The sequence below is a fragment of the Durotheca rogersii genome (genome assembly GCF_024521655.1).
Source record: "Durotheca rogersii strain YMJ 92031201 chromosome Unknown GGS23scaffold_66, whole genome shotgun sequence".
NCBI lineage: Eukaryota > Fungi > Ascomycota > Sordariomycetes > Xylariales > Xylariaceae > Durotheca > Durotheca rogersii.
This window is the reverse complement of record NW_026251297.1, coordinates 70830-94617: the sequence shown is the minus strand read 5'-3', so window position 1 is coordinate 94617 and position 23788 is coordinate 70830. Positions and strand designations below refer to the sequence as shown.

General features: G+C 48.4%; 6 protein-coding genes across 6 annotated transcripts; 3 read left to right on the top strand and 3 right to left on the bottom strand.

Annotated features, from left to right (window-relative positions):
- The first annotated feature begins 2584 nt into the window (after nucleotides 1-2584).
- On the top strand, nucleotides 2585-3058 carry GGS23DRAFT_590676 (ribosome-assembly protein 3-domain-containing protein). The gene has a single exon (XM_051517714.1). It carries the CDS (start codon nucleotides 2794-2796, stop codon nucleotides 3025-3027), a length of 234 nt encoding a protein of 77 aa, XP_051367050.1. The 5' UTR covers nucleotides 2585-2793; the 3' UTR covers nucleotides 3028-3058.
- Nucleotides 3059-3785: 727 nt separating this feature from the next.
- GGS23DRAFT_601619 (glycosyltransferase family 48 protein) lies at nucleotides 3786-9720 on the bottom strand (the record flags this gene model as incomplete). The annotated part of the gene is made up of 3 exons (XM_051519216.1): nucleotides 3786-4143; nucleotides 4219-9477; nucleotides 9548-9720. 3 exons carry the CDS (start codon nucleotides 9718-9720, stop codon nucleotides 3786-3788), a joined length of 5790 nt encoding a protein of 1929 aa, XP_051367049.1.
- A 231-nt stretch (nucleotides 9721-9951) lies between these two features.
- Nucleotides 9952-10964, bottom strand: GGS23DRAFT_475085 (uncharacterized protein). The gene is made up of 3 exons (XM_051514256.1): nucleotides 10656-10964; nucleotides 10250-10480; nucleotides 9952-10096 (listed from the first exon to the last, which is right to left on the bottom strand). Exons 1-2 carry the CDS (start codon nucleotides 10912-10914, stop codon nucleotides 10266-10268), a joined length of 474 nt encoding a protein of 157 aa, XP_051367048.1. The 5' UTR covers nucleotides 10915-10964; the 3' UTR covers nucleotides 9952-10096; nucleotides 10250-10265.
- Nucleotides 10965-15360: 4396 nt separating this feature from the next.
- GGS23DRAFT_608313 (SprT-like family-domain-containing protein) lies at nucleotides 15361-17577 on the top strand (the record flags this gene model as incomplete). The annotated part of the gene is made up of 2 exons (XM_051520186.1): nucleotides 15361-16343; nucleotides 16452-17577. The coding sequence occupies 2 exons, from the start codon at nucleotides 15361-15363 to the stop codon at nucleotides 17575-17577; spliced, it is 2109 nt and encodes a 702-aa protein (XP_051367047.1).
- A 909-nt stretch (nucleotides 17578-18486) lies between these two features.
- GGS23DRAFT_608312 (Mog1p/PsbP-like protein) lies at nucleotides 18487-19286 on the bottom strand (the record flags this gene model as incomplete). The annotated part of the gene is made up of 3 exons (XM_051520185.1): nucleotides 18487-18805; nucleotides 18900-19115; nucleotides 19210-19286. The coding sequence occupies 3 exons, from the start codon at nucleotides 19284-19286 to the stop codon at nucleotides 18487-18489; spliced, it is 612 nt and encodes a 203-aa protein (XP_051367046.1).
- A 1161-nt stretch (nucleotides 19287-20447) lies between these two features.
- On the top strand, nucleotides 20448-22297 carry GGS23DRAFT_474944 (uncharacterized protein). Its single transcript, XM_051514255.1, has 3 exons — nucleotides 20448-20966; nucleotides 21034-21500; nucleotides 21564-22297. Exons 1-3 carry the CDS (start codon nucleotides 20601-20603, stop codon nucleotides 22198-22200), a joined length of 1470 nt encoding a protein of 489 aa, XP_051367045.1. The 5' UTR covers nucleotides 20448-20600; the 3' UTR covers nucleotides 22201-22297.
- The last annotated feature ends 1491 nt before the right edge of the window (nucleotides 22298-23788 follow it).

The following is a 23788-nucleotide window of genomic DNA, read 5'->3' as shown; positions in this document are numbered from 1 at the left end:
AACTAGCCGATTAACCGATTATAGCTATTTATAGCTATAATCTTAGGTTGATCGGTACTGGGCCAGTTATTGGCAGTTGGGTAGCCCTTTTCGTGCCTCCGTTAGCGTGCCTACGCTGCTCCTGTTCAATACTATAGTTATATTAAATATATTTCTTTTAAGTAAGTTATATTAACTTTTAACTAATTAAAATACGCATATAAACTTTTAGTTAATAAAAATAAAGTTTTTTTTTCAAATTTATCGAGGTATATATTAAGAAGGAGCAGAGCGTACGCGATACTAGAGTCCCGAATAAGCTTACTCGAAAGTATACTCTATCGAAGACTATAATACGTACGATAGTTTAAGATAGATAAAATTAGTATCGCTATATTAATCGAGAAACGAGGAATCTAATATAGTTATCGTATTTTAAGTATGCCCCTTAGTCGTAGAGATGTAGTAGTTGCTAGCCCGAAGGTATAAGAAGTAAGGAGAGAAAAGAGGCTAAATGTAAAAGTTACTTATTCGGCTATAGCAGTACGACGAAGTAACTTAAGCGCTTATAACTAAGATAGATATATTAGTTAGAAAACGATAAATCTAATAATAAAAACGAATCCTTAATTAAAGTAATAATAATAAAGTTAGTAATTTAATTAAGTAATAAACTAAATAATAAATATAGTATAGCCCGTACTTACGGGAGCTATGGTTATTCTATATAGGTATAAAGCCTATCGTAACGTGTTATGTAATACATCAAGAGAGCATGTCTTACCATATCACTATAATATTATAATGGTATAGTAGGATATACCCTTTTGATATATTACGTAATACGCTACGATAGGCCTTATACCTATATAGAGTAACTATAGCTCTCATAAGTGTAGATTATACTATGATTATTTCTTAATAAGATTATCAACTTTATTATTTTTACCTTAATTTAAGATTTGTTTTTATTATTAGATTTATCGTCTTCTAATTAATATATCTGTCTTAGTTATAAACGCTTTAATCGCTTCGTTGTATTGTAATAATTAAATAGATAACTTTTACATTTAGCTACTTTTCCTTTTCTACTTCTTTTACCTTTAGGCTAGCAATTATGATATCTTTATAACCGAGAGGTAAACTTAAGATACGATAACTATATTAGATTTCTTATATCGTAATTAATAAAGTTATATTAATTTTATCTATCTTAGATTACCGATAAAGAATACTTTTAAATAAGCTATATAGTACTCTAGTATCGCGTACGCTCTGCTCCTTCTCAGTATAAGGTTATTTATAAAGCTATTTACCTTTATAATTAATTAGCCATTGTAATGATACAGTGAAACTAGGCTACGTAGCCTTTCGGATATGTATTTATATAGGTATCACACTTATATTTTCATCAATTAAACTTAAACTAGTAGATATTAGAACCTACAGCTATTTACTCGTTTCTTGCTATGCCTTCTTAGTCGTCCACGGCTATCTCTTATTCTCATTTTTCCCAGCTGCCGTTTTCAGCTAGCTGATCAACCAATTAAAGCTGTTTATAGCTATAAGCTAGTTCGATCGGCACTAGGTTAGCTGTTATATCACGTAGAGGTTACGTCTCTTTGTTACTTACCTCAGCAATAGGAGCTCCTATATATACGCTCCCGTTGCTTCTATTCCTTTAGCTCGTTCTTAGATAGATTAAAGACCTTTTCTCTCCTTTCGCTCCTCTTCCCGTTATTTGTAAGATAGCTCTCTACGCGCGCTCTCGCGTACGTAGCTCCAGCTACGTAACATGTTAGTAGTTGGATAGTCATTATACGAGCCTCCAATAGTATACCTACGCTGCTTCTATTAAATACGAGCAGCGTGGGCACGCTGTGATGGAGGTACGAGAAAAGGGCTACCTAACTGCCAACAACTGGCCCAGTGCTGATCACCCTAGATCACAGCTGTAAATAGCTGTAATCAGTTGATCGGCTAGCTGAAAACGGCAGCTGGGAAAGGGACTAGAAAAATAGAATGGCAAGAGGCTAGAAAGGCATAGTAAAAGGAGTAAATAGAGCTGTCAAGTCGTAATGCCTTTTTAGATTAAGTCTAACTGATAAAAATATAAGTGCGAGACCTATATAAATACATATCTAAAAGGCTACGTGGCCTAGTCCTACTGTACTATTATACTATTTACTATTTACTCTTATAATTAATTAGCATAATATAAGGTTAAACGTAATAAAACTATTCTTTAAATAGAATTAAGAGCACTATATATAGTTATATATAGGTAATTAAACTTGAAATATAATTTTTTAAAATTATAGTTATTAATATTAACTTTAATATTATATTAAAAGTATAATTAAAGTAATAATTTAATAATTAATAATTATCATAATATAATAATTTTAGAAATATTATTAATACTATATTATTATTATATTTAAGTTTTACTTTTATTTTTTTATAGTATCTAGAAACTTTAAAAACTTTAAAAATGTAGTAAATATAGATACTACGTACCTATAGGTGCCTGGGGAGGCTAATATAAGGGCTTAATATGAGAACTGGCGATAAGGTACCTACCTAGCAGGGAACTAACCTACCTAGGTAGGTAACTTCATGTCTGTCTTATATAAGAAATAAGAAAATAACAATCTAACCACACATACATCACCAACCCGCCACTGCACGCGCTATCACGCTGAGTGCAACACAAAACACAACACTAGAAGCCAAAAGACTCCCCTCTCTAGGTAGCTAAACAAAAGAGGAACGGAGCGAAGCGAGGCCTCGCATGAGCCTAGGAGGGGAAATATGTCAAACAACGACAGCACGTCCCAGGACTTCACATCCTACTATCTCCAGCAGAGCACCAAGGAGTTTGCCGAGGATCTCGACAAGATCCGGGGCGCCGCCGACTTCAACAGCGACACCTTAGCCATGCTCGTCAAGTCACTCCAGCAGGGCACATCTCTATTCTCCGCTGCCAATCAGAAGCGGTTCCTCGACGCGCAAAAGGCTAAAGGGGCAGCAGGGGAAAAGAGGTGATGGCAATAAGTGGGTGGGGAGGAAAAAGGGGGGGGGGAAAGGACCACGAACAGCAGGCAGGAACACGGACAAGATAGGGAGAAGCGTGAAGAATAAAAGGACAGCAAAGAGTCATTTAGCGACACATTCGTTTTACCCACGAGATACGCTAAATCACGCAATCGGATCCAGGTCTCACCCATTAACCACCCCAACCCCCGTAACATCAGGTATAAAACGGTGGTAACTATTAGATTATTTAAAGGGCGCGTGTCGCTAGTCGTTAAGCCTACTCTTAAGCGTACTATCTACGACTGAGCGGTGACATGTAACGCAAGTATCCAGAGATGATGGCAAAAGCTGCGAGGCCTAGAGAGCTCTATAGCGAAATCAGTACGACACACATACCCATTCACACCTAGAACACTGCTAAAAAAAAAACACGCTTGGGTTTCTACAACCCCATGATGGCTGTCAGTGCACGAGTAAGTGACAAGAGGCATCAGGTAAGTGTAACGGGAATCCTCATCATTATTGAACACCATCTCGTTCCGGTCTGGGACAAGACGGAATGAGAAAACTAGCAAATATTTATGGTCACGATTCTAAGGAGAATGGAAAATACCCTGTGCCATGCCATCCTATTTTGACCACCACGCAGCACTCCTAACAACCTTCAATATCACACCGGCCGCGCTCCCACCAATTTCCAATTGGTCGGGGGTGGGCTTGCAGAGAGCAATTCTAGAGTACACAGGTAGTCGCCGGCCACATGTCTATCAGACGAAACGGAATTTATCGCGAGTGTTGGACGCGGTCGTAGTTGCCGCTGCAGCCGCAGTGTTGGTCATGGATGCCAAGCCGGGACCCGTGTAGTTAGGACGGCCAGTACCCGTCTGCGTCCGGTTCCGCGTGTCGTTATGGTCCTGGTTCGCCGGTTGGGCCAACGGGAAAGGGAGCTGGGCGGATATCGACTTTGATATGTTAGGATCGATGTGCTTGCCCGCTACGGCCGGCCCAACGATGAGACCGAGGAATACCACAAGCAGAACGAAGTACAGGACGGCATAACGGATGACTCGTCTCCTCCTGAGTTTCGACTGCTTCATCGAATAGATGGGCGGGCGAATTTGACGACTAATTGCGCGCGAGTCAGTACGGAAAATGGGGGTGTCAAGACGGTTGAGAAACGGATTAGATCAGACGACATACCTTGGTCGCAGCCAAAAGAGCATCATCGAGTGGAGCTTGTCAACCTGAGGGATGATGATGACAGGAAGCATCATGAATAGGAGGAAATGGCCGAGAATGAAATCGGAGGCGAACATGGTCAACTCGGTAATCTTGCAGAGGAATTCACGCGCCGGCTGGGAAATCGAGTGCCAGCCCATAGAGTACCACTTGCCCGTCCAGAACGCGATGTTAGACTGATCCGTCTTCATCTCACGGGTGAGCGCGAACGTGATGATGATCTTCATGATAAACCGCTGCAGCGCCACGACAGCAATCATACCCAAAAGCGTCTTGGTGAAGTCGAAGCCCTCCAGAAAAAACATGACTTCGAAGAACACGAGAAGTCCGATGACGGCGATGGCGTGAGCAATGGCTGCGAGGACACTACCGAACTTCTTGCAGCACATGCTCAGCAGCGGGCCCATGCAGCAAGCCATGCCAAAGAAGGCGGCGAGTACGCCGGCATTGAGGGCAATGGGAGCGAAAGCAACGATGCCGACGCGAAGAAGCGAAGCGGTGGCTTTGGCAGATGGATCGAGACTCGGGACACCCGTCTGCGCGTTGATAAACAGGTAAGGCAGTAGAGTGCAGGCCACGAAAAGCAGAGGGGCGATGATCTCGCCAAAGAAGAGGTTGGTGATGGCCGCGCGAGGTACGTCAGCGGACAGCTTGCCAGAAGGGTCACCTAGAACCTTGCGCTTGTAGCCCGTGGTCCTCGTCCGCGAGAGACGACAGAAGGAGATCCACGACGACGCGTGACTAAGGGAGTTACCACGCGAGAGCCATCGGAGGTAATCACGATAGTCGATGAAGAAGTCATTCCAGGCAAATTGGTGAGGGTTGTAGAGGAACGGCGAGATGACTAACGCAAGCAGCGAGACCCAGAAATAGACCAGGGCGGCCTGCCAGATGGTCAGTGTAGCGAAAAGCAACATGATCAGGAGACGCGCTCCGAAATAGATCGAGGGACCGGCGAAACGCGAGAAGAGGACGCCGAACGGGATACGCGCAGTGGCAAAACCACGACCGGTTCCGATGTAGCGGGCGCCGCCGAAAGACAAATCCTGAGTCACAGAGTTGGCGTAGATCTGGCAGACGAAGACTTCGAAAAACGGAGAGAGCGAGCAGAACTGCTTGGCCAATCGGGTTGCGGCGCGGAGGAGACCACGTTCCGTGACTTCTTGGACAATCAGAGGGACGAAGGCCAAGAAGAACACGACGAAGATGGAAATGACGCATCGATAAATCCAGTCCATGAGGGCATCGGTGTTCTGGCATCCGGTAGGGAATAGGGGATCCGTGATCGGGACGTTGCGATTGTAATCGCATGCAATCGTCTGGTTTCGGAGGGCACCGACATTGATGAGGACGATCATGAACATCTCGACAGACAACATGATGAAGATGTTGTTCAAGTGGAAACCGGCGTGGGCGTAGTAGAAGGACAAGAAACGATCGAGGGGGAGCTGTGTACCCAGATAGTAGTACTCTCTCGAAAGCATCTGCTCGCCCATACCAGTGCCGATCTTCGTAGTGAAGTTGAGAATTGACCCGAACCCGAGATCACGACCCTTACCACACTGGTAATACTCGCAGTGCTTGATACGACCACCGCGGAGCAAAGCATTCATGCCGGCGTAGATATCTTCGTTCAGGTGAAGACCTTTCTGAGCCTTAGAGACACCGCCCCGCGTGTTCATAAAGATACCGTTGAGGAAATCCGGATGGCCGTAGTGAAGCTTGCCACCGATCTGGGACAATGTTCTGGCGAATAGGGTACCGAAGGTCTGTTCCTTACCGGCGGCGATATCACCGAGGATACCAATGTTCTCCGAGAAGATGTATTCACGAGCACCCAAGATGGCGACGGGTGCGACGGATTCGGTCTTCACACCCGGGGTATAGGGAGAAACGTTGTCGCTCGTCATCTCTTCAAATTCGGCTAGCACGGAGCGGATCTTTAGACACTCCTCGAGATAGTTATCCTGGTTAGCATCGATAAGCTGAATATACTCGCCGCGATAGAAGATGATGGCGTGATTTTGGTTGTCCGATTTGCCGTCACCGAGAACCGGGTTGCCGGAAAGCTGGATGCGGAACTTAGGTCGGCGCATGCCGTTCTCCATGATCTCAGAGTGCCCATCGATAAGGGCAGAGTAGATACGCGGCTCGCTGCCTTCGACCAACGGAGGCTCTTCGTCGAGGTAGGCAATCTGCAGGTCGGGGTATGCTCTGAGGAGAAATTCGGCGTTCTCCATCTCCTCCTTCTTAAATTTGGCATAGCGCTGCATGGATACGACGAGCTTGAACTTGCGACGAGCCATTCTCTCCAATTCGCGTTCTAGCTTGTCAGAGTTACCACCGAACATTTGGACGACTTCCGGGTTCTCAACACGATACAGCAACTTGATGGCGCGACTATAGTTCATGAAGCCCGAGATTGTACGATACAGAGTCTGCGACCGGAGGGATGCCCAGATACGTGTACGAAGCGTATACTCGGGGGCAGAAGACTTAAAACCGATGCAGTAGAAGGGTAGGTCGTCGATCTTGCTTTTCGCCGTGTCCTTCTCAGATTTTTCCTCATCGCCATTGAATTGCGAAGTCTCGTCGGCAAGAATCTTGGTGTCCTTGACGAAGCAGTCCCATTCGTGCGGGTGGAGTTGCTTGAGGTACTCGAGCTGCGTGACCCGGGAGTACGGCTCGTCTTCGCGGATAATCTCACGCAAGGTCAGAAGAATCTTCTCGCCGTAGTGGGGAATCAACACGGTAAACGTCGGCATATTGTCAACCGGCACAGGCTCGGGGATGGGGGTAGACAGAGATTGAGCGAAGAACGAAATGCGCCGCTCTGCTTCACTATGCGTGGGGAAGAACTCGGTCTTGAACGAGTGGTCTTCCTGAGACACAAAAAAGGTAGGGGCGCGTAACGTTCGCTTGCCTTCCTGCTCCGAGGGAACTTGGTGGTAGAGAAGTTTCTGAACGTGGTCAATGGCTAGCAGGTGCTCCCGATACATGGAGATGACGATAGCATTCCAGATTTGCGATATCAGAACTTTGGGCTTATACTTAATCTCCATGTCGGTAGTGGCGAGGACTTTGGAGTAGATTCGCTTGGGCAGCCGAGAGAAAATGTTACGCCACGGCGTCAAGATAGACGAACCGAGGTAAAACGATCTCGCGATCGAGATGACAGCGTTCAGCAGGACATACCACATGTAGGTGTCCAGGAAGAACAAGATCAAATCGGTAATGATCATGAGAATTAGAACGACTGTTGGCTGTTGCTGGCAGAGCATAGGTCCTATGTGGGTGTCTCCGAGGCAAGACGAGACATCCATGATCATGAGGTAGCGGATAGGGTCTCGGATGGACAGGGTTAGGTAAACATACGACTCTCCGAACTTCGCACCGAAGACAGTCGCCCACAGGAAGTATGACAGCGCCCTGTCGTTGCCTTTCAGATGCGGCCAGCTGGCGGTGAATGTCTGGCTAGCCACGTAACGGCGAGAGTTCTTCGTCAGATAGCTACCGAAGAGGCCACCGAGAGGCATGATCGCGAAGAACAGGAAGGTGATCAGGGCGATAAAAAACTGAACGATGCCCAGAATGAGGGCGGGCTGCTCTTCTTGCTTATCGGGGAAGCCGAAGATGTAGGCGCTAGGGCCGATGTTGAGGATAAGCATGAAGATGAGGAAGATGAGACGTTTCGTGAGATGCTGAGCTCCGGACCAGTGGCGAGGGACGTATGCCCACTCTGCGCAGGTCGCGATGATCTGAATTATGCAGGGAATGGCGCCGCCGACACCCACAATGGACCATTGCGCAGAGGCTGGTGGCTGCTGGTTGACTTGCTGCTCGTACGCAGCTCCAACCAGGAGAGTTGGGGCATTGTGGGCGGTGTAGAACCAGAACATGGTCAAATGAATAATCCAAATGCGGTTAAAATTGAGAATCATGTGGAACCACGACCGCGTTTCTCTGTAGGTCTTGAAGAAGCACTTCTTCCAGTTCACATCCTTCAGCTTCATGTAGCGTTCCGCAGGGGGGACATCGACCAGCTTGCTCTTGTCTTCGAGAACGATGCGTTCGATACCTTCGGGATACCAGAATAGCTGGTTGCAATCATCGTACCCGATAATTTGGTTGTGATCACGCTCACGTCGAATATACTTGCCATCCGAGATCTCGTAGCCTTGATCTCTACAGTACTGATAAAGTGGCGTGATCACATTGTTCAGGAACGTACCTTCCTCGACTGGTTCGACTAGGTTCTGGCACGCCGGTGAATTCAAGTAATCGTCGGCGCACTTAAAGATAAAACAGAGGCACTCGGGCATGAATCGGACCTGGTTTGCTTCGCCCCAGCAGAGAAGGAACAGTGCGACCTGGCGCACGCGATCGTGCTGGGACATGCGGTTCATGCGTGTCTTCCAGCGGTACTCGGCAGCTTCGAGGCTGTCATCGCCCTCCAAATCTTCTAGAACCTCGTCTTCGGTCTGATCGCCTTTCTTGCTCTTCGCCTTCTTCTTGGACTTGCGAGATTTCTTCCCCATGTTCGCGAAGCCAACAGCGTCGTCGAGATCAAGATGAGCGGCGAAATACCACTTCCGATAGTTGGCATTGTCGCCGCCAATGTAGTCCGCATGGAGCGACAGTAGGGCTTGGTTGGGAGTCATTCTGGAAGCTCTCGAATCCAACAGGACCATGAGATGGTCGTACATGTTCCGCATACTGTCGCGTTGGAAACCGAACTTGTTTGCGAGGTCCAAGAAGATATCCTCAATCTCTTCCTTCGACAAGGGTATCTGCGCGTCGGAGGTCCACGCCGGGTATGGCTCCCGGGATCTCTGAGTATTGGGCATATTGCCATAATCCATTCCATAGTTAGGCGTCGAAGCACCAGATGACCGGTTCCCGCCGTATGATACCTGCGAAGAAGGTGGTCGAAAGCCTCTAGCACCTTGGCCTTCGTTGTAGCCGCTATACCTCTCGTCGCCGCGACCATAATAGTCCATCTCGGCGGCACGGGCCATGTCGGACCTCATAGTGAAATCACTGAATGTTTCCGAGTCTTCCTCGGAATCGCCCCGTCGCTGACCATTGGTACCTTGCCCATACTGGCCGTAATAGCCAGCCTGGTTCTCGTCGTAATATTCGCCTTGATACTGATCGTGGCCGTCGTAATAACCACCTTCGGCAGCGTAGGGATTATTGGGGTCGGCATTATAATAGCCGCTATACACCTTGTCAGCACCATCCTGTTGCTCGTTTCACCCTCTACGATGTGCAAACTGTAAATACTCACGATTCGTCATAGTAACCGTCGTTAGGATTGGCGTTATTGGGTTGGCCGCGGGCGTCTTGGCCATTCCCGTTGTCATAGTATCGACCGTTTTGATCGTCTTGATAGTACGAGTCGTGGTTTTGCCCGTAGGCATCGTTGTAGTCATTACGACCACCTCCCTGATACCCCGACATCTTGGCGGTTCGGGGCTACGCGCGAAACTTGAACAGGAACTGCAAGGGTAGCATCATTAGACGAGTGCCAAGTGCATGGGCAGAAGGATACGCAAGAGCAGGTCACAGGGCAGGATATTCGTAGCGCGTGTACTCACGAATTAGAGAATCATCAGGTAGACTCAGCTGCGGTGGAGAATGTTTAGGACGGAGGCAGAATTAAGATTATAAGTGTAGTGATGTTCGAGTCGATGTGGCCGGCCACGGGCAGAAGTTGATCCTTGTGACTGGGTGAGGATGTAGTTCGATGATGGCGATACGGACTGTTTGTTTGTCGACTTGGTACGTGTTCTGTGTTTATGTATACGTGCTGTGTGTATACTAGGTCGGAGACGGGACCAGCAGGCGGGAGACGGACGATTCACTAGCAAAGGTCGATTGACTTATTTTGCGGGCTGCCCAGTTGGGTCCGTTGACAGGAGTGATGGAAGCCAACGTAGGGGGGAGGGATTAGCGCCGGCGAGCCCCTGACCAGGTGGGGAGAGAACACGGCAGGCAATTGACGGTCAAAGCAGGGCCGTTCGCTGGCAACGTGCTGATTGGCGAATCTGGAGAATTCCAACTGCAAATACGCCCGTGGCTCCTCTGGTGTCTTCCTCGGCGGATGGCCCGGTCTGTCGATACTTCCTGGTGGGCGATGGCTCAATCGTGCTTGACAACTGACACCCGATTCCCCAAGGTCCGCGGACGACGCCTGTCAGAGAGCCGGATGGAGGGGGATCTGTCTGGTGTTCAAGGTCGGCCTCGGCTGCGGTCCGCAGAACGAAAGTCTGCCACGGTGAAATTCAACGGGCGGAACGACGGAGACAAGACCGTTGGGTGGTGCCTCGCCGTAACGAGAGGACGCGGGACTGGCAGGTTCGCCCGACGTGTCTCGTGGTGTAGGGATGGCGTACGATGTATAGAGAACGATGTACGGGGTTGTCGAATTCTTCCCTCGTTCGCGTTTCCGTACCCTGGGAATCCTCGCGCTCTTCCTGACGGTTTCCACGCAGAGACGAAGCGACAAGACGGCAACAAGAAAGGCAGGAACAGGAAGAGGTTGGGGGGGGAGGGGGGGGAAAGGAGTGTCGAGAGAGAGAGAGAAAAAAGAAGAGCGAGCAGTGGTTGTTGGTGGACAAAAGCGAATGTAAAACAAGTAACGAATTTTGTCATGGGGCGGGGGGAAAGGGGGATGAATGGAAACTCGGAGATCGAGAATCAAGAGAGGAACCGGAAAGGAGAAAAGATCCAGGGGGATCGGACGGGCAGAACTTAGCGCAAGCCCAGTCCGCAGGTTTCGTTCACTAAGCACCTCACGTACCTACGATACCGTGCATATACATAGCAGGTACGTACTACGTAATAGGCATATACCCGCGCGTATCCCTCCCTCCCTTGCTGCGCAGGCGAGCAGGGTCGGGTACAGTGCCTGCCGGTTCATCACACACCGTATACTCAGCCCCTAACTCAGAGGTATTCCGGTACCTTGCCTGTACTAATAAATCCGAAAGCCAGCCATCTAATGTACCTACCTTGGTCCATTACCTCGTATTCCACTGCATTCTTTTGCGATGCAGGTACGCATTTCAGTAGCTTCTTCCGTCTGCCTAAGGTCCGAACCTTGATCGGGCGATATGCCCAGGCTAGCATTTGAATTATATAGGTACATAACCCTTTATGCCGTCAAGGAAACGGGGCTGACTGATCCTACGCCCACTGCTAAACGTACCTACGTGTAGGTGGTGCGCACCTGGCATGCGAGCACCTAAGGTACCTACCGACTTCTGTGTACATGTCCATACTATAGGGAGGCAGGCCTCTTATCCCCCCCTTTTTTTTTTAATCTCCAGTTTGCAAATAGGGACAGCAAAGATTGTCCATACCTCCCTAACCGTGCTTGGGACAGTGCATATATACATAGGTATGACAGAGGGTAAGATCATGATATGAGACAGACCTAACCAGGAGGGCAAAGATGGGACGTGGCTATGTAGGTACTTACTACGTATTGTGGGGCCACTCCCTGAGGCAATGCAACGAAAGGGGTGAATCCGCCTCCTATCGGTACGTACCTGGTCCCAGCCTTTGATTTGCTACCTCCCGGACGTATTCAGCTATCTGCTGTAGGCTCTTCTCTTCACTGCAGCGTGTTAGAGAATGACGTTACGCTAGAAAGGACTGCATATCAAGGTACCTGAGGCAGGTACCCATGTACTCAGCCGTGACAAGTACCCATGGATCCGCATATACGTACCTACCAGGGATCATTAGCATACGTAGTACCTAATATACCCATGTAGATACTTACCTCCTACCTGTCCTTATGTAGCCATGAGGTCTGTAAGGTTAGGTAGGTATCTACCTGATGTACGTGTAGGTTAGTTACTAAAAGAAGCCCTCGAGGATCAAGTTGCAGGAAAGATGTGTCTCTCTATTGGCTGATAAGTTCGTCATGAGCAAGGGCCAGGTATAGGGGCAGACAGGTTATGCTGTTGTCGTAGTAGGATTTCCAGTGCTCACTCATATTGTGAGCAGAGTAACTACCAGATCTACTCGTCATGTATGTCCATCAAGCCATCCGAGGTGCTGCTTATCGACTATGTATCAGCAACTACTAGTTTTAAACGCTTAAGGTGTTCCTATTTAGCAGTATTATATGGCTGCTTCCCGCCTTAGAATGTATGTAGGCTAAGTTACCCATGATAAATATCCTCAACCCAGGTCGACCAGTCCCAAGTTAATCGTCCACTATGATTCCTATTCCTCCTCTCCAGAGAAAAAAAGATGTGGTGCGAACCAACATCGTATTTTCCTCGTATTTTTAGCTTCGCCCGCACCCAACCAAATCGCCTTCTTCCCCAACTTCTCTCTCCCTCTCTCTCTCTCTCTCTCTCTCTCTCTCTCTCTCTCTCTCTCTCTCGCCACCCGTGCCCAGCAGGTGATTCGAGACGGGAAATACGACCTGCGTGGCGCTGCCAATGCAGTTAGGCGTCGCTGCGCGTCCGCGAATATGCACGCGCATGCGTACATGGGTACACGTTCGTGTATGGTGGGGGTGATAATACGTAGCGAGTGACGCAAACCCAGCCCGGCACCTCCAGCTATGGCTACGCCACGCCAACGTACCTACATATACAGGTAGGATCGGAATGCGTACTCTCCGTACGTGCTCGTTAGGTTCAGTGCAACGTCATAGAATCGGACCTAAGTTGGACGCATCGCCGGCCGGTTTGAAAAGGGAGGGCTACACATCCATCCCAACCTCCCAGCCACATCCCATCTCAGCATATCCTATCGATGGAAAAAAGCTCTGTCGGTACCGCATCGCACGCACCAGCACGATGTTGGCAACAAGCGATGGGGTTGTGCGGTGGTGGCGTCCAATGCCATGCTCGGCTGGGAGGGAGACGCGTCCAACGCCTCGAGGGGCTAGTAATATTATAGTTGCATGCAGGTACCGCTGGTTTCCCGTCTCTCGCGCATGCAATACGATAATAACCTACCTTGCCTTTCTCTCGAGTGCCTGAGGCATCCCGCTTTCGATGACGAATTTCCGCACATACCTATCTACCTACCCACCAACCTACCTACCTACATACCTAGGTACCTAGTTATACTGAGTTGTACGCTGAACAAAGGTATCTACCGCACAGGCATACCTAAGGCACATAGCAAGCAGTGACTGTATATGGGTACGCGTATGAGTAAAGCTGCCTCTTACCTCCTACCCCTAGGTACCTAGGTATCTAATCCGCCCCAACAGCTCCGGTCTTTGCGTGACAGCCAGGTGGGCAATCCAACAAACAGCATTGGGTCCTACCAGAACGAGGACCCCGACTCTCACGCTCTTATCAATTGCCTGTAGTATGCTCTTCCGATCCATAGTAACCAACGATGGGATGTGTGTTTTCCCAGCTGGCGAGCAAGTTGGGGACGAACAGACCCTAATCCAGAGACCGCCGCATAGGCATAGGTACCTTTAGGTAGTAAGTGAAGGCAAGTCCTACTAGCACTAGGTACCTCCCACTGTGGGAAGGGAGCGCGAGGATACCCTGAGAAGACGAGAACTTGTAGACTCTACGTAGGGGTTAACATTTAGATAAACCTCATCTTCCTACATAGAGAGGTACCTATTCAGTGGATGCTATGTAGGTACCTCTAACAGCACTTAACCCATGCGGCGCCTCAGCGTTCGTATGTGCGACGGCACAACTAAATAGTAGCAACATAAAGATCCGGTTATCCCATCGGTAGGAGGACGGTGTGAGGTGCCATGTGTAAGCAAGGTATTATCCATCTCGCCTTAAGAAGGTACCTAAGATACCTATGCTACTGCCGGTCTGTCTTCTTTCTATCCTTTGTCTCTCTGGCGCCGACGCACACCAATAATAAACAGGCTTAACCAGAAATACGCAAGGCTCAGGGACACCTATGCAGTAAGGTAGGTAGGCAGCCTCCTTTACTAACACCCAGCCCCAGTACGCTCCTAGGTAAGCAGTCATTTGCAGTTAGTATCGCCATCCTCCTGATTCCACCTCGGAGGCCTTTTTTTTTTCCTTTATTCCACTGATCCATACCTCTATAGACTATACCTATATAAGCATGCGCAGCACAGCACGCACTAATAGATAAGTATACTAGTTTTTATACACCTACCGCGTAGATGCCAGCGTCGCATCGCGTCCGTTGATCGCTAGACGTTCTATTCTTGGATACCAGTTAGCGACGACGTCCTGTGCACCAAACAAGCACATATCCACTCTAACGAGGTACTAGGAATGCCAATACTAGACCTGCATTAGCGAAGGATTCACAGAGGTATTAGGTATGTATTCCTTCTCTCCTTTAGGGGCAGGTATTCTCTATATATGGACATTACGCCCTGCCTGCCTAGGTATGTACCTCCCTCTTAAGGTTGTTAGTTGGACGGTACATACCTTAGGTACCAAAGGTTCAACATGGTACAGGTACCGACGCAAGTACCTACCTGCCTACTGGTATAAGTAAGGGCCATGTCGGGAAGGAAGAGGGTTCGGAAGGCTCGGGTGGCCCTAGCGTCCAGCACTAATTAGGTAAAGGACCTAAGGTACGGTACGTAAATACCTACCTACTCATAGATAAGAGACCTCCGTTTAGCGCCATATGGTACTTAGCTACGTCAACAGGCTCCTTACGCTGTTCCATGTTACATGTAACGGGCAAGTAAACTCGATAAAAGGAACTTCCATCACAAACATGAAGTCAAGAAACAAACTGAACTAGTTACAACAGTTGCATAAGCAGGCCGGGTGGGGTTGTTAACCTGCCCTGAGGTTGTTCGATCGGAATATTCTACGCATAGCACAACCCAAACCCCGTGCTTATGTAACAAAGCCTAATGTGGGCCATATGCGGTCCTCACCGCCAGTCCTTCGTTCGTTGCCTGGCAACGGCCCCGTTCGGAGGCAGAACAACCCTACCAAAAAGTAGAACTCCTCTGAGCTCCCGACTTAGTAGGATATACCTACATACATCTCACGAACATCGTATTGCAGCCATGCCCTATATACACACATAGGTACTTCACGCTTTTCTACTGCGAGGCCGTGTTTATTTCAGGAGGCAGGACGGCGCTTTACAATGCCACCGTATACTACCAGCAGGGGGAAAGGCAATGACAGTGTGCGAGACCGATCGGGCAGCGACGACGACGAGTTCCCAGACGTGGACCTAATCGTTCAACGGTACCAAAAAAGTAGTCAAACCTGGCTGGAGACAAGCAGGAGCACCAGCCTCGACAACGGAACCGCCCAAGCGACAGTTAACGTGCTATCTGGGCGGGATCACGACGTAGAAGAGAAGCGCAACGAATCAGGCGCCGCTGTGAAGGCCACTCCTCTTCGACGTAGGAAGCTAGGCCGGGGACAAACCGTTGATGGGTCTCTCCTGAAGCCCTGGAATGACGCGTCCGACAAAATGGGCAGCCGATTATCAAAACATAGAAGCAACCACAGCCGCACCAAAGGATTAACTACCGACGTTGGGGGCGTCCCTGAAGATGCGCCCGAGCCCGTGCCAGCGACCGTTCGCCAAGGTGGCCCTGGTGCTATTGCACGAAACACGACGCAGGGCCAGCCTTCGGAGAGTGTGAGAGGGCTTGAGGGGAATCTGCGAGGTGGAGATGAGTCGAGGAGTCGAACCGGCCCGAGACGGTCGAGACAACGACAACAACCATCCTCGGGTACGCCAGAAGAGAGGTCTGGGACATTGAAAAATACCGCGCATTCACACATAGATGAGGAGGAGGAGGAAGAGGAAGAAGAAGTCTCAGAGTTTAATTCGGCATCCTCCTCTGAGTCGGATTCATGGGACTCGGCTTCAGAGCTTCCCACAACACCGACCGCACGACGCTCTAGGAGTCCAACTATTCAGAGGTTGATATCCCAGCCATCGCCGTTGAATGATAAGAACAAAGTGGCCGCTCCTAGCAAGGAACTCCAGCGGACTATGGTCGGTCCCACTAAGCGTGCGGTAGAGAAAGCCGTTCTCAAAGGAGCCCTGCAACATTCGTTGAACGCATCCCAACGAGGAAGCCTTGACGATGTTTTTCAAAAACTTCAGATGTGAGGCGCAAAAACATTGACCCCTACCATCATCACCCTCCATTGCCCCCCTACGTGCCAATGGTGATACGACAAGGATAGCACGGGATGTACTAACAACCCGGCCAGCTTCAACGAGGATTCAGAGTCGGACGAGCCTATTGCTAAAGGAGGCAAGAACCCCGTGACGGGGCCCCCGACGCCGAAGAAGACGCTCCTAGCATCACCTTCCAAGCGGCCCAAGATCCCTGCATCGCCGTGGAACCCCCAGCAAGGCGAGTTCTGGGACCCGGAAGCGAACTTCGGCTGGATCGACAAGCACTCGCCTGAAAAGCCCGAGGGCAGCCGTCCTAGCCAGAGTCAGAGCGCACCGGACAACGACGGCAAGGCGCCAGGGCCGAAGCGCAAACACGCGGTGGCGACGGTCGGCGTGGCAAAGCGGGACGCGAGGAAGGCTTTCGACGTGACAAAGGAGGAGCTCGCGCGCAGCTTCCTACAGGAACTCGACGAAAACGTCACGGACGGGCAGCTGACGCGTATGACGGCAGAGACGGGCGGGCTGCGCATCGAGTGGTCCAACACGCTGCTCACGACGGCGGGGCGCGCGCATTGGAAGTGCAAGACCATGTCGACGGCGACGAAGCACGCGGATGGCACGGTTGAAGTGCGCAAGGAGGAGGTGGGGCGAAGACAACACCACGCGCACATCGAGCTCGCGTCCAAGGTGCTCGCGAACGAGACGGACCTCCTCAACACGGTCGCCCACGAGTTCTGCCACCTCGCCGTGTTCATGCTTGACGGGAAGCCGCGGGCGGCACACGGCCCCGAGTTCAAAGCGTGGGGTCGTCGGTGCGGCCGCGCGTTCGCGCACCGCGGCATCGAGGTGACAACCCGCCACAGCTACGAGATCGAGTACAAGTACGTGTGGAGGTGTGCGGGGTGCGCCGCCGAAGTGAAACGGCACTCAAAGAGCGTGAACCCGGAGCGCCAGCGGTGCGGCGCGTGCCGTGGCTACCTGCACCAGATTAAGCCGACCCCTCGGGGCGGCGACCCTGGGCAGGCGGCTCCCGGGGCGGCGGCGGGTAGGGAGGGAAAAGATGTCACCGCAAAGAAGAAGCCGAACGCATGGCAAGAGTTCATGGCCAGAGAGATGAAGGCGCTGAGCCAGACCGGAAAGGGTGTGCCGTTCGGAGAGCGCATGGCCATCGTCTCGGCGAAATGGAACGAGCTCCAGCAACAGCAGAAGAAGAAGTAGCCGCCGGCACGGGAGACGGACGTGGACGGGCTAGACGACGCGGTGGTGTTGCTCAAGATCATCGACGACGATGACGACGACGACGACGACGACGACGACAGGGAGGTGGAGAGCGGACAGCCAGTCCGACCCGCTGCCAGCGAAGACTGCCATGAAGACGGATAACGGTATTCCCTTGTGAATGGCGACTAGGACGACTAGGACTTAACCTTATAGGTCTGTACATAGCGGGTACCCTTAAAAGGCGTAGGTAGCCGAGCATGAATCTTCATGAGCAACCCATGTCGTATGAACGGAATCATGGACAGGCAGGGGATCGCAGCGGCATTGTAACCGGAAGAAACGGCCGATCACGCACAACAGGTTCTCCGGCTATGTAGGCACGTCCGCCTTGACACACAGCCAGTCGTTCACCAACGATGTATCAATCAATGAGAAAGGGTAGGCTAACGAGTTCCAAAGCGAGCAGACTTGAGGGACTTATAACAATCCTTTGGGGTAATAGCCGAACTTTGTTGTATATTTCGGTCCTTGTCTCAAGTTACGTGATGCCCCGCCAGTTGGGCCATACAGATTGGGGGGTTATACGCCGAAACTAAGCAGCGGAATACCGAATATTGTCTACCTGGGTTTACCTGATCTCGGATAGAGAGACGGTGTATGTAACACCTTGGGTAGTCGCTGTGATGTAGAGCTAAACTGGCAGCAGGTATAGGGTAACATTATATTGCCCGAGAGGGGAAGACCAAAAAAATTCCCCAAAATTTCCGCCCAACATACATCCTATGCATATGAAGATGGATGCGTGCCTGTCCGTGCCCCTTCCCACATTTCACGGAGCAGAGACGTGCTACACGCCCACTATACCATGTAGTTTTTCCCCATCTGATATCATCCTCCGCCGGGGTTTTAGACCTCCTTAAACAGGCCCCAGTTCTTGACCTTGAAGGTCTCCCAGATCCTCGAGGCATACTCGACAGCGTCACCGATGAGCTTACCCTGTTTGCCGAGCTGGAGGTCGACATCGTCTTCGTCATACTCGCCGCGTATGTGCGGCACATTGATGGTAATGAGCAGATCCGTCTTCTCGCGCTCGAGGCGTACCATCGTGAGGATGATAGCGGTAAGTTTGTTCTGCACATCTGTCTGCTGTTGCCCAACGCCAGCGGACGAGGGGTCAGGGTGCGGCGTGACCGTTGCTATGAGCGTGTATGCAGGTATATCCTGGCTGCTCGTTAGGCAATCCCGCATGGGGGGCGCCTGTTAGTAATGTGGCGGTGGCGGTGGCATATGAGACCCGGACAGGTGCTTCTTGTACGTACTTGAGACGTGAAAACTGGGTTGGGGTGGTGTTCCAAACATGGAGATTAACGATGTCTTCTGCCACCACCTCTTCTAGATGTGTGGTCAAGGCGCGGCCGTCAATCTCCGGGCCGGTGCCCGGCCCACCCACGCGCTCGTTGATGTCAAAGATGATGCTGGTGAAGCCGTCCTTGTCGATGTACACCTCTTGGTTGTCCGGTACCTGCCTGAGGGCGCTGATTTATGCGTATAGAACCGAGCGGAGAACGTAAGTTGGGTCTCATTGCAAGAGTAGGGGAGATCCAAAGATGGATGCGCAGACATACATACCTCACGTCGACGAAGTTGGCTGGCAGGTCGCAAATGAGTGCCCCTCCAAATAGCGGGGTGCTGTTATAAGTAGCCATGGCAGAAGCAGAAGCAGACAAAAGGCGTAGACGGGGAAATTGGTTTCTCGAGTTGGTTTCTTGAGTTGGTCTCAAACTCCGAGTAGAGAGCGGACGTATTGTGTATGCCTATGAAAGGGGGCGTTATTATATGGTGGTTGAAGGTAACTCGAACGATGCTTTCACAGCATACCGGTTCTGGCAAGCCAGTGGCAAGTATGTCATAGATTAGAGATAGGTACCTAGCTACATAACTACCCTCTTTAGATGGGAGGTAGGTAACTACCTAATATAGTTTCTTGAGCTAATGATATAGCATCCTTAAGTATATAAATTACCTAAGGTATGAAAATACTTAATATATATATATATATATATCTTTTATTACTACTATTTATTTACTATATAATATAATATTTATTATGTCACGTAGAAGTAGCTCTTTAGGTTACTCTTCTTCGTTACTTATCTCAGCAACAGGAGCTCCTATATATTCGCTCCGTTACTTCTACTTCTTTAGCTCGTTCTTAAATAGATCTAAGACCTTTTCTCTTCGCTCCTCCTCCCGTTACTCGTAAGATAGCTCCTCGCGCGTACTCTCGCCTACGTAGCTCTCTAGCTACATAATATATTATAATAAAAAAATTTTTTTTATTAATTATATAATAATAATAAAAATTTTATAAATATATAAATATATTATATTAATTACATACTATATTAAATTTAAATATTAATTAATAACTATATATAGATTATTTCTTATAAAATGATTTTGATATATTATTTTTATAAAATATTAATACTTATTATATATCAAATATTAAAATAATAATTTTAATTAGTTACCGCTTAAGAGGTACTCTCGTATCGGTATAAGTACCTCTGTACCTTATACCCTAATACCTATCGCGTACCTTCCTATTACTCTTTTATATTTATATATAAAGTAATTATATTATTATAATCTATTATAATCTAAGAAATATAAAAATATCGTATTATAAATATAAATAAATAATTAATTTTGTAAAGTTATAAATTATTTTATTAAATAAAATGTTAATTTAAATCTTTAATAATGATATAATAATGTAATAAAACTATTAATAAAAGACTTTTTATATATATATTATATATTACATATAAACGTAATTATATATATATATTTAACTTTTTAAAATTTGCCCTAGTAAATATATATCTTATTTTATCTCAAGACATTTAGCTATCCTGGATAGCATCTATTTCCGTCGGATTCAAGCGCATTATCGACGTACATTAAACCCCTCTCTTTGCCTTTTCAATCAGGCCAATATCGAATTCGCTGTCACCATGGATCCCAACTCAGCATATTCCAGGGGGGGCAGGGATTCCAAAGAGACCAGCATCTCGCCGCCGCCCCCTCAACGAACTGGGTCCGCCTCGAGCCTTCACAAGTTGGGGCATGTCACGAGCCATAGTCATCGCTCGAGTCTCGCCGAGAACCTGAGGGGAGTTGTGCCTCCGTCCCCGAGGAATCAACGCCATCCATCCTTTACCCAGGCTGCCATTCAGGAACTGCTGAACCATCCTCCCGCCCCGAGACACAATCCCCGGTTTGCCGGAAGGGATTGGCGAGACGTCGCTATTGGGGAGCTCGTATCCAAAGATGACGTTACCTGGGTGGAGTTGGGTACCAGTGTTCAGGATGCCACAATGGTGCTGCTACTTACTTCCTACGTGCCTCCGCCGCTTTTCCCGAGTCTAATTCTAACCCTTTTCCCAGGCGCTCCTCAAGAACACCTCGAGCAATGTCGTGATCATCCGAGAGAACGCCGCTAGCTCTGTCCCCGCCTCTACCTTCGACTATAACGATCTCAATGCATACTTACTTGTTGTGGTCGGCTTAGCGCATCCTAGCGAAGACTTGGTCGAGTTATATGATAGTCTGGCAAAGAAGGCCCAGGCCCGGATTAATATACCACTTGGTGACATCCAACCGATATTCAGAAAGGAGTCGCTGGTCACCCTTCAAGGGGATGAAGATCTGACCAAAGCCATTGAGGTCTTCGGCAGTGGTGTACACCGCGTGCTTGTTGCGAATCACAACGGTGAGGTCGTTGGCATTCTGAGCCAGTTGAAACTCCTCGAGTTCTTCTGGAACGAGGGCATAAACTTCCGCGTCATCGATGAGCTCTACCCGAGGGTCTTACGTGATCTTGGCGTAGGTTCTCAGCAGATAATAGCTATCAAGTACGTACTTTGCTACTGGGCCTATTATACGCTCAAGAAATCCCGTTGCTGATAACCACGTAGCGCAGACAGCCCTTTGACAGAGGCCCTCAATCTTATGAGCCAAGAAGGCTTGTCGAGCGTAGCTGTCGTCGACAATGGCCTGAATGTCGTCGGAAATATCTCCACAGCTGATGTTAAGCTCCTCATCAACGCCACGAGTCTCCCGCTATTACACAATTCCTGCATGCACTTCGTCTCGGTAATCTTGACGGAGAAGGGAGTTGAGAAAGGGAAGGATTCATTCCCCGTCTTCTATGTGAACCCTTATTCGACACTCGCCCACACCGTGGCCAAATTAGTAGCAACTCACTCGCACAGGATGTGGGTAGTGGAATCGGCCTCTCCACCCTCTTCGGCGCCCGGGACTCCCTCACTCGGCCCCACAGTTGTCCTTCCAGCTCCTCCATCTTCATCCCAGACGTCCCTTAGCGGAAGTCATTTTCCTTCGGTCCCGGCTTCCTCCCTGCCTGGAACTCATCTATCTGGGCGCCTAATTGGCGTGATTACGTTGACAGATATCCTCAACCTGTTTGCGAGATCGACCGGGCTCAACCCAGCAGACCCAAACGAGCAACGCGCGAGACGACGACGAAGTTCTAGCAGCTCGGTCCGGCCGTCCATTGAGTCGACCCGCGCGAGCCTCGACATTCGACGCTGAAGTTATAGGATGATTATATAACCGCACACTACGAATTTGTTTACATAAAAGCCATCCTGCGCTCTCGGGCTTGTCTCAACCGTTTGAGCGGCATGCCTAATACAGGGTGGTCTTGACCTTCCTATATTCTCGACAGCAGGCGGGGATGGGAGAGATAATTATAATATGAAATACTCGAAATACCTGAGGAGTCAATGGCGCTGCGTTGGGTATTTCCTCGCAAGAACTCGTGGTTGGAGTTCTTGGGGTGGGGCTTCTTCAAGTTCGGATTGATATATATATATATGTATCTACTTGGTCTACTTTGCTCTCGGTTTTCCTTTCCAACGTCGCCCTATGAGTACACAACTGGTGTTCATCTTGTTGTCGGTACACCCCCCCCCCCCCCCAAAAAAACAGCGGAAATATTTAGGGGAAAGAAGCGAAGGGGGGCGGAATCGCCACGGAACGGTTTGAAAACTATAACATATTACGTAAGTGGTACATTGAATAAACCGATCTTTGTCCCGAGGTTCCCTAGATAAGTTTCCTGCGCATCTAAGGGCGGTGATCGGTATATTGGCATGAACCTGTATCTTTAATTTGAGGTTGGTTCACGCAGATTCTGTCACACAATAAGATGCACAAGCCATCAGGTCTCCTTCTGTATCGAGGAGTTGTCTTGTCTGAAGACGAGGTTGCAGACTAGCCTAGCTAATCCCCTGTCCCTTAAACGATAACTAGATAAATTAATGATCAGAAAGACGGTATTAGCTTTTAAATATACGCGTTAATATCTACGAAAAAGGTCTGATAAAAAATAATTAAAAAACGGAAGCATACGTAATTTAGATAGTAATTTCGAGATAAATGCAATAAATGAAACGTTTAGTAATGTATAGAATTGTAAGAGAGCAACAAGAAGGTGCGTGATAAGCACTGGAGTATAAAGTATAGAGGTACTTATACTGGTACGAGAGTACCTTCTAGGCGGTGACTGTTTTAGCTTACCCTTTTCCTAGCTATATAGGCGACCGCCTTTTACTAAGCACTCGCCTTTTTATTCTTTAAAAGGCAAGTGCTTATTTTCGTTACTACGAGAATATACTTATTACCTAGTGTGGTAGTACGGTAGGACTAAGCTATGTAGCCTTTCAGATAAGTGTTTATATAGATTTCGTACCTATATTTTCATAAATTAGACTTAGTTCTATAGATATTACAACCTATAGCTATTAATTTATTTAATTTATTAAATTTTTTTATTATTTATTTATTTTAGTTTTTATTCTTCCTAGCTACTGTTTCTAGTTAGTAAATTAATTAATTATAGTTATTTATAACTTTAATTTTATTTAAATAGTGCTAAGTTTATAATAGGTTATGCCTATTATAGGGCCCTAGCTAGTATTAAGATATAGTACGTAATCAGACTCGTAATACTTATAGAAAATAAGGCTAGCTATTATAAGTACAGCTTATAGGGTATACTTTCCCTCCTTTTTTCTTTCTTTAGCTTTAATTTATTAATATACGGCTTTTACTTAGTGAATAGTCTGTAAAACCGTAATAAAAAGCTAAATTAATTTTCTTTATCGTTTTACGGAAT

Coding starts and splice junctions, on each gene's coding strand:
- GGS23DRAFT_590676 (XM_051517714.1), top strand. CDS start 2,794: ATGTCAAACAACGACAGCACGTCCCAGGACTTCACATCCTACTATCTC.
- GGS23DRAFT_475085 (XM_051514256.1), bottom strand. CDS start 10,914: ATGACAAAATTCGTTACTTGTTTTACATTCGCTTTTGTCCACCAACAA. Junction 10,481..10,655: donor TACATCGTTCTCTATACATC/GTACGCCATCCC, acceptor AACACCAGACAG/ATCCCCCTCCATCCGGCTCT.
- GGS23DRAFT_474944 (XM_051514255.1), top strand. CDS start 20,601: ATGGATCCCAACTCAGCATATTCCAGGGGGGGCAGGGATTCCAAAGAG. Junction 20,967..21,033: donor GTGTTCAGGATGCCACAATG/GTGCTGCTACTT, acceptor CCCTTTTCCCAG/GCGCTCCTCAAGAACACCTC. Junction 21,501..21,563: donor CAGCAGATAATAGCTATCAA/GTACGTACTTTG, acceptor ATAACCACGTAG/CGCAGACAGCCCTTTGACAG.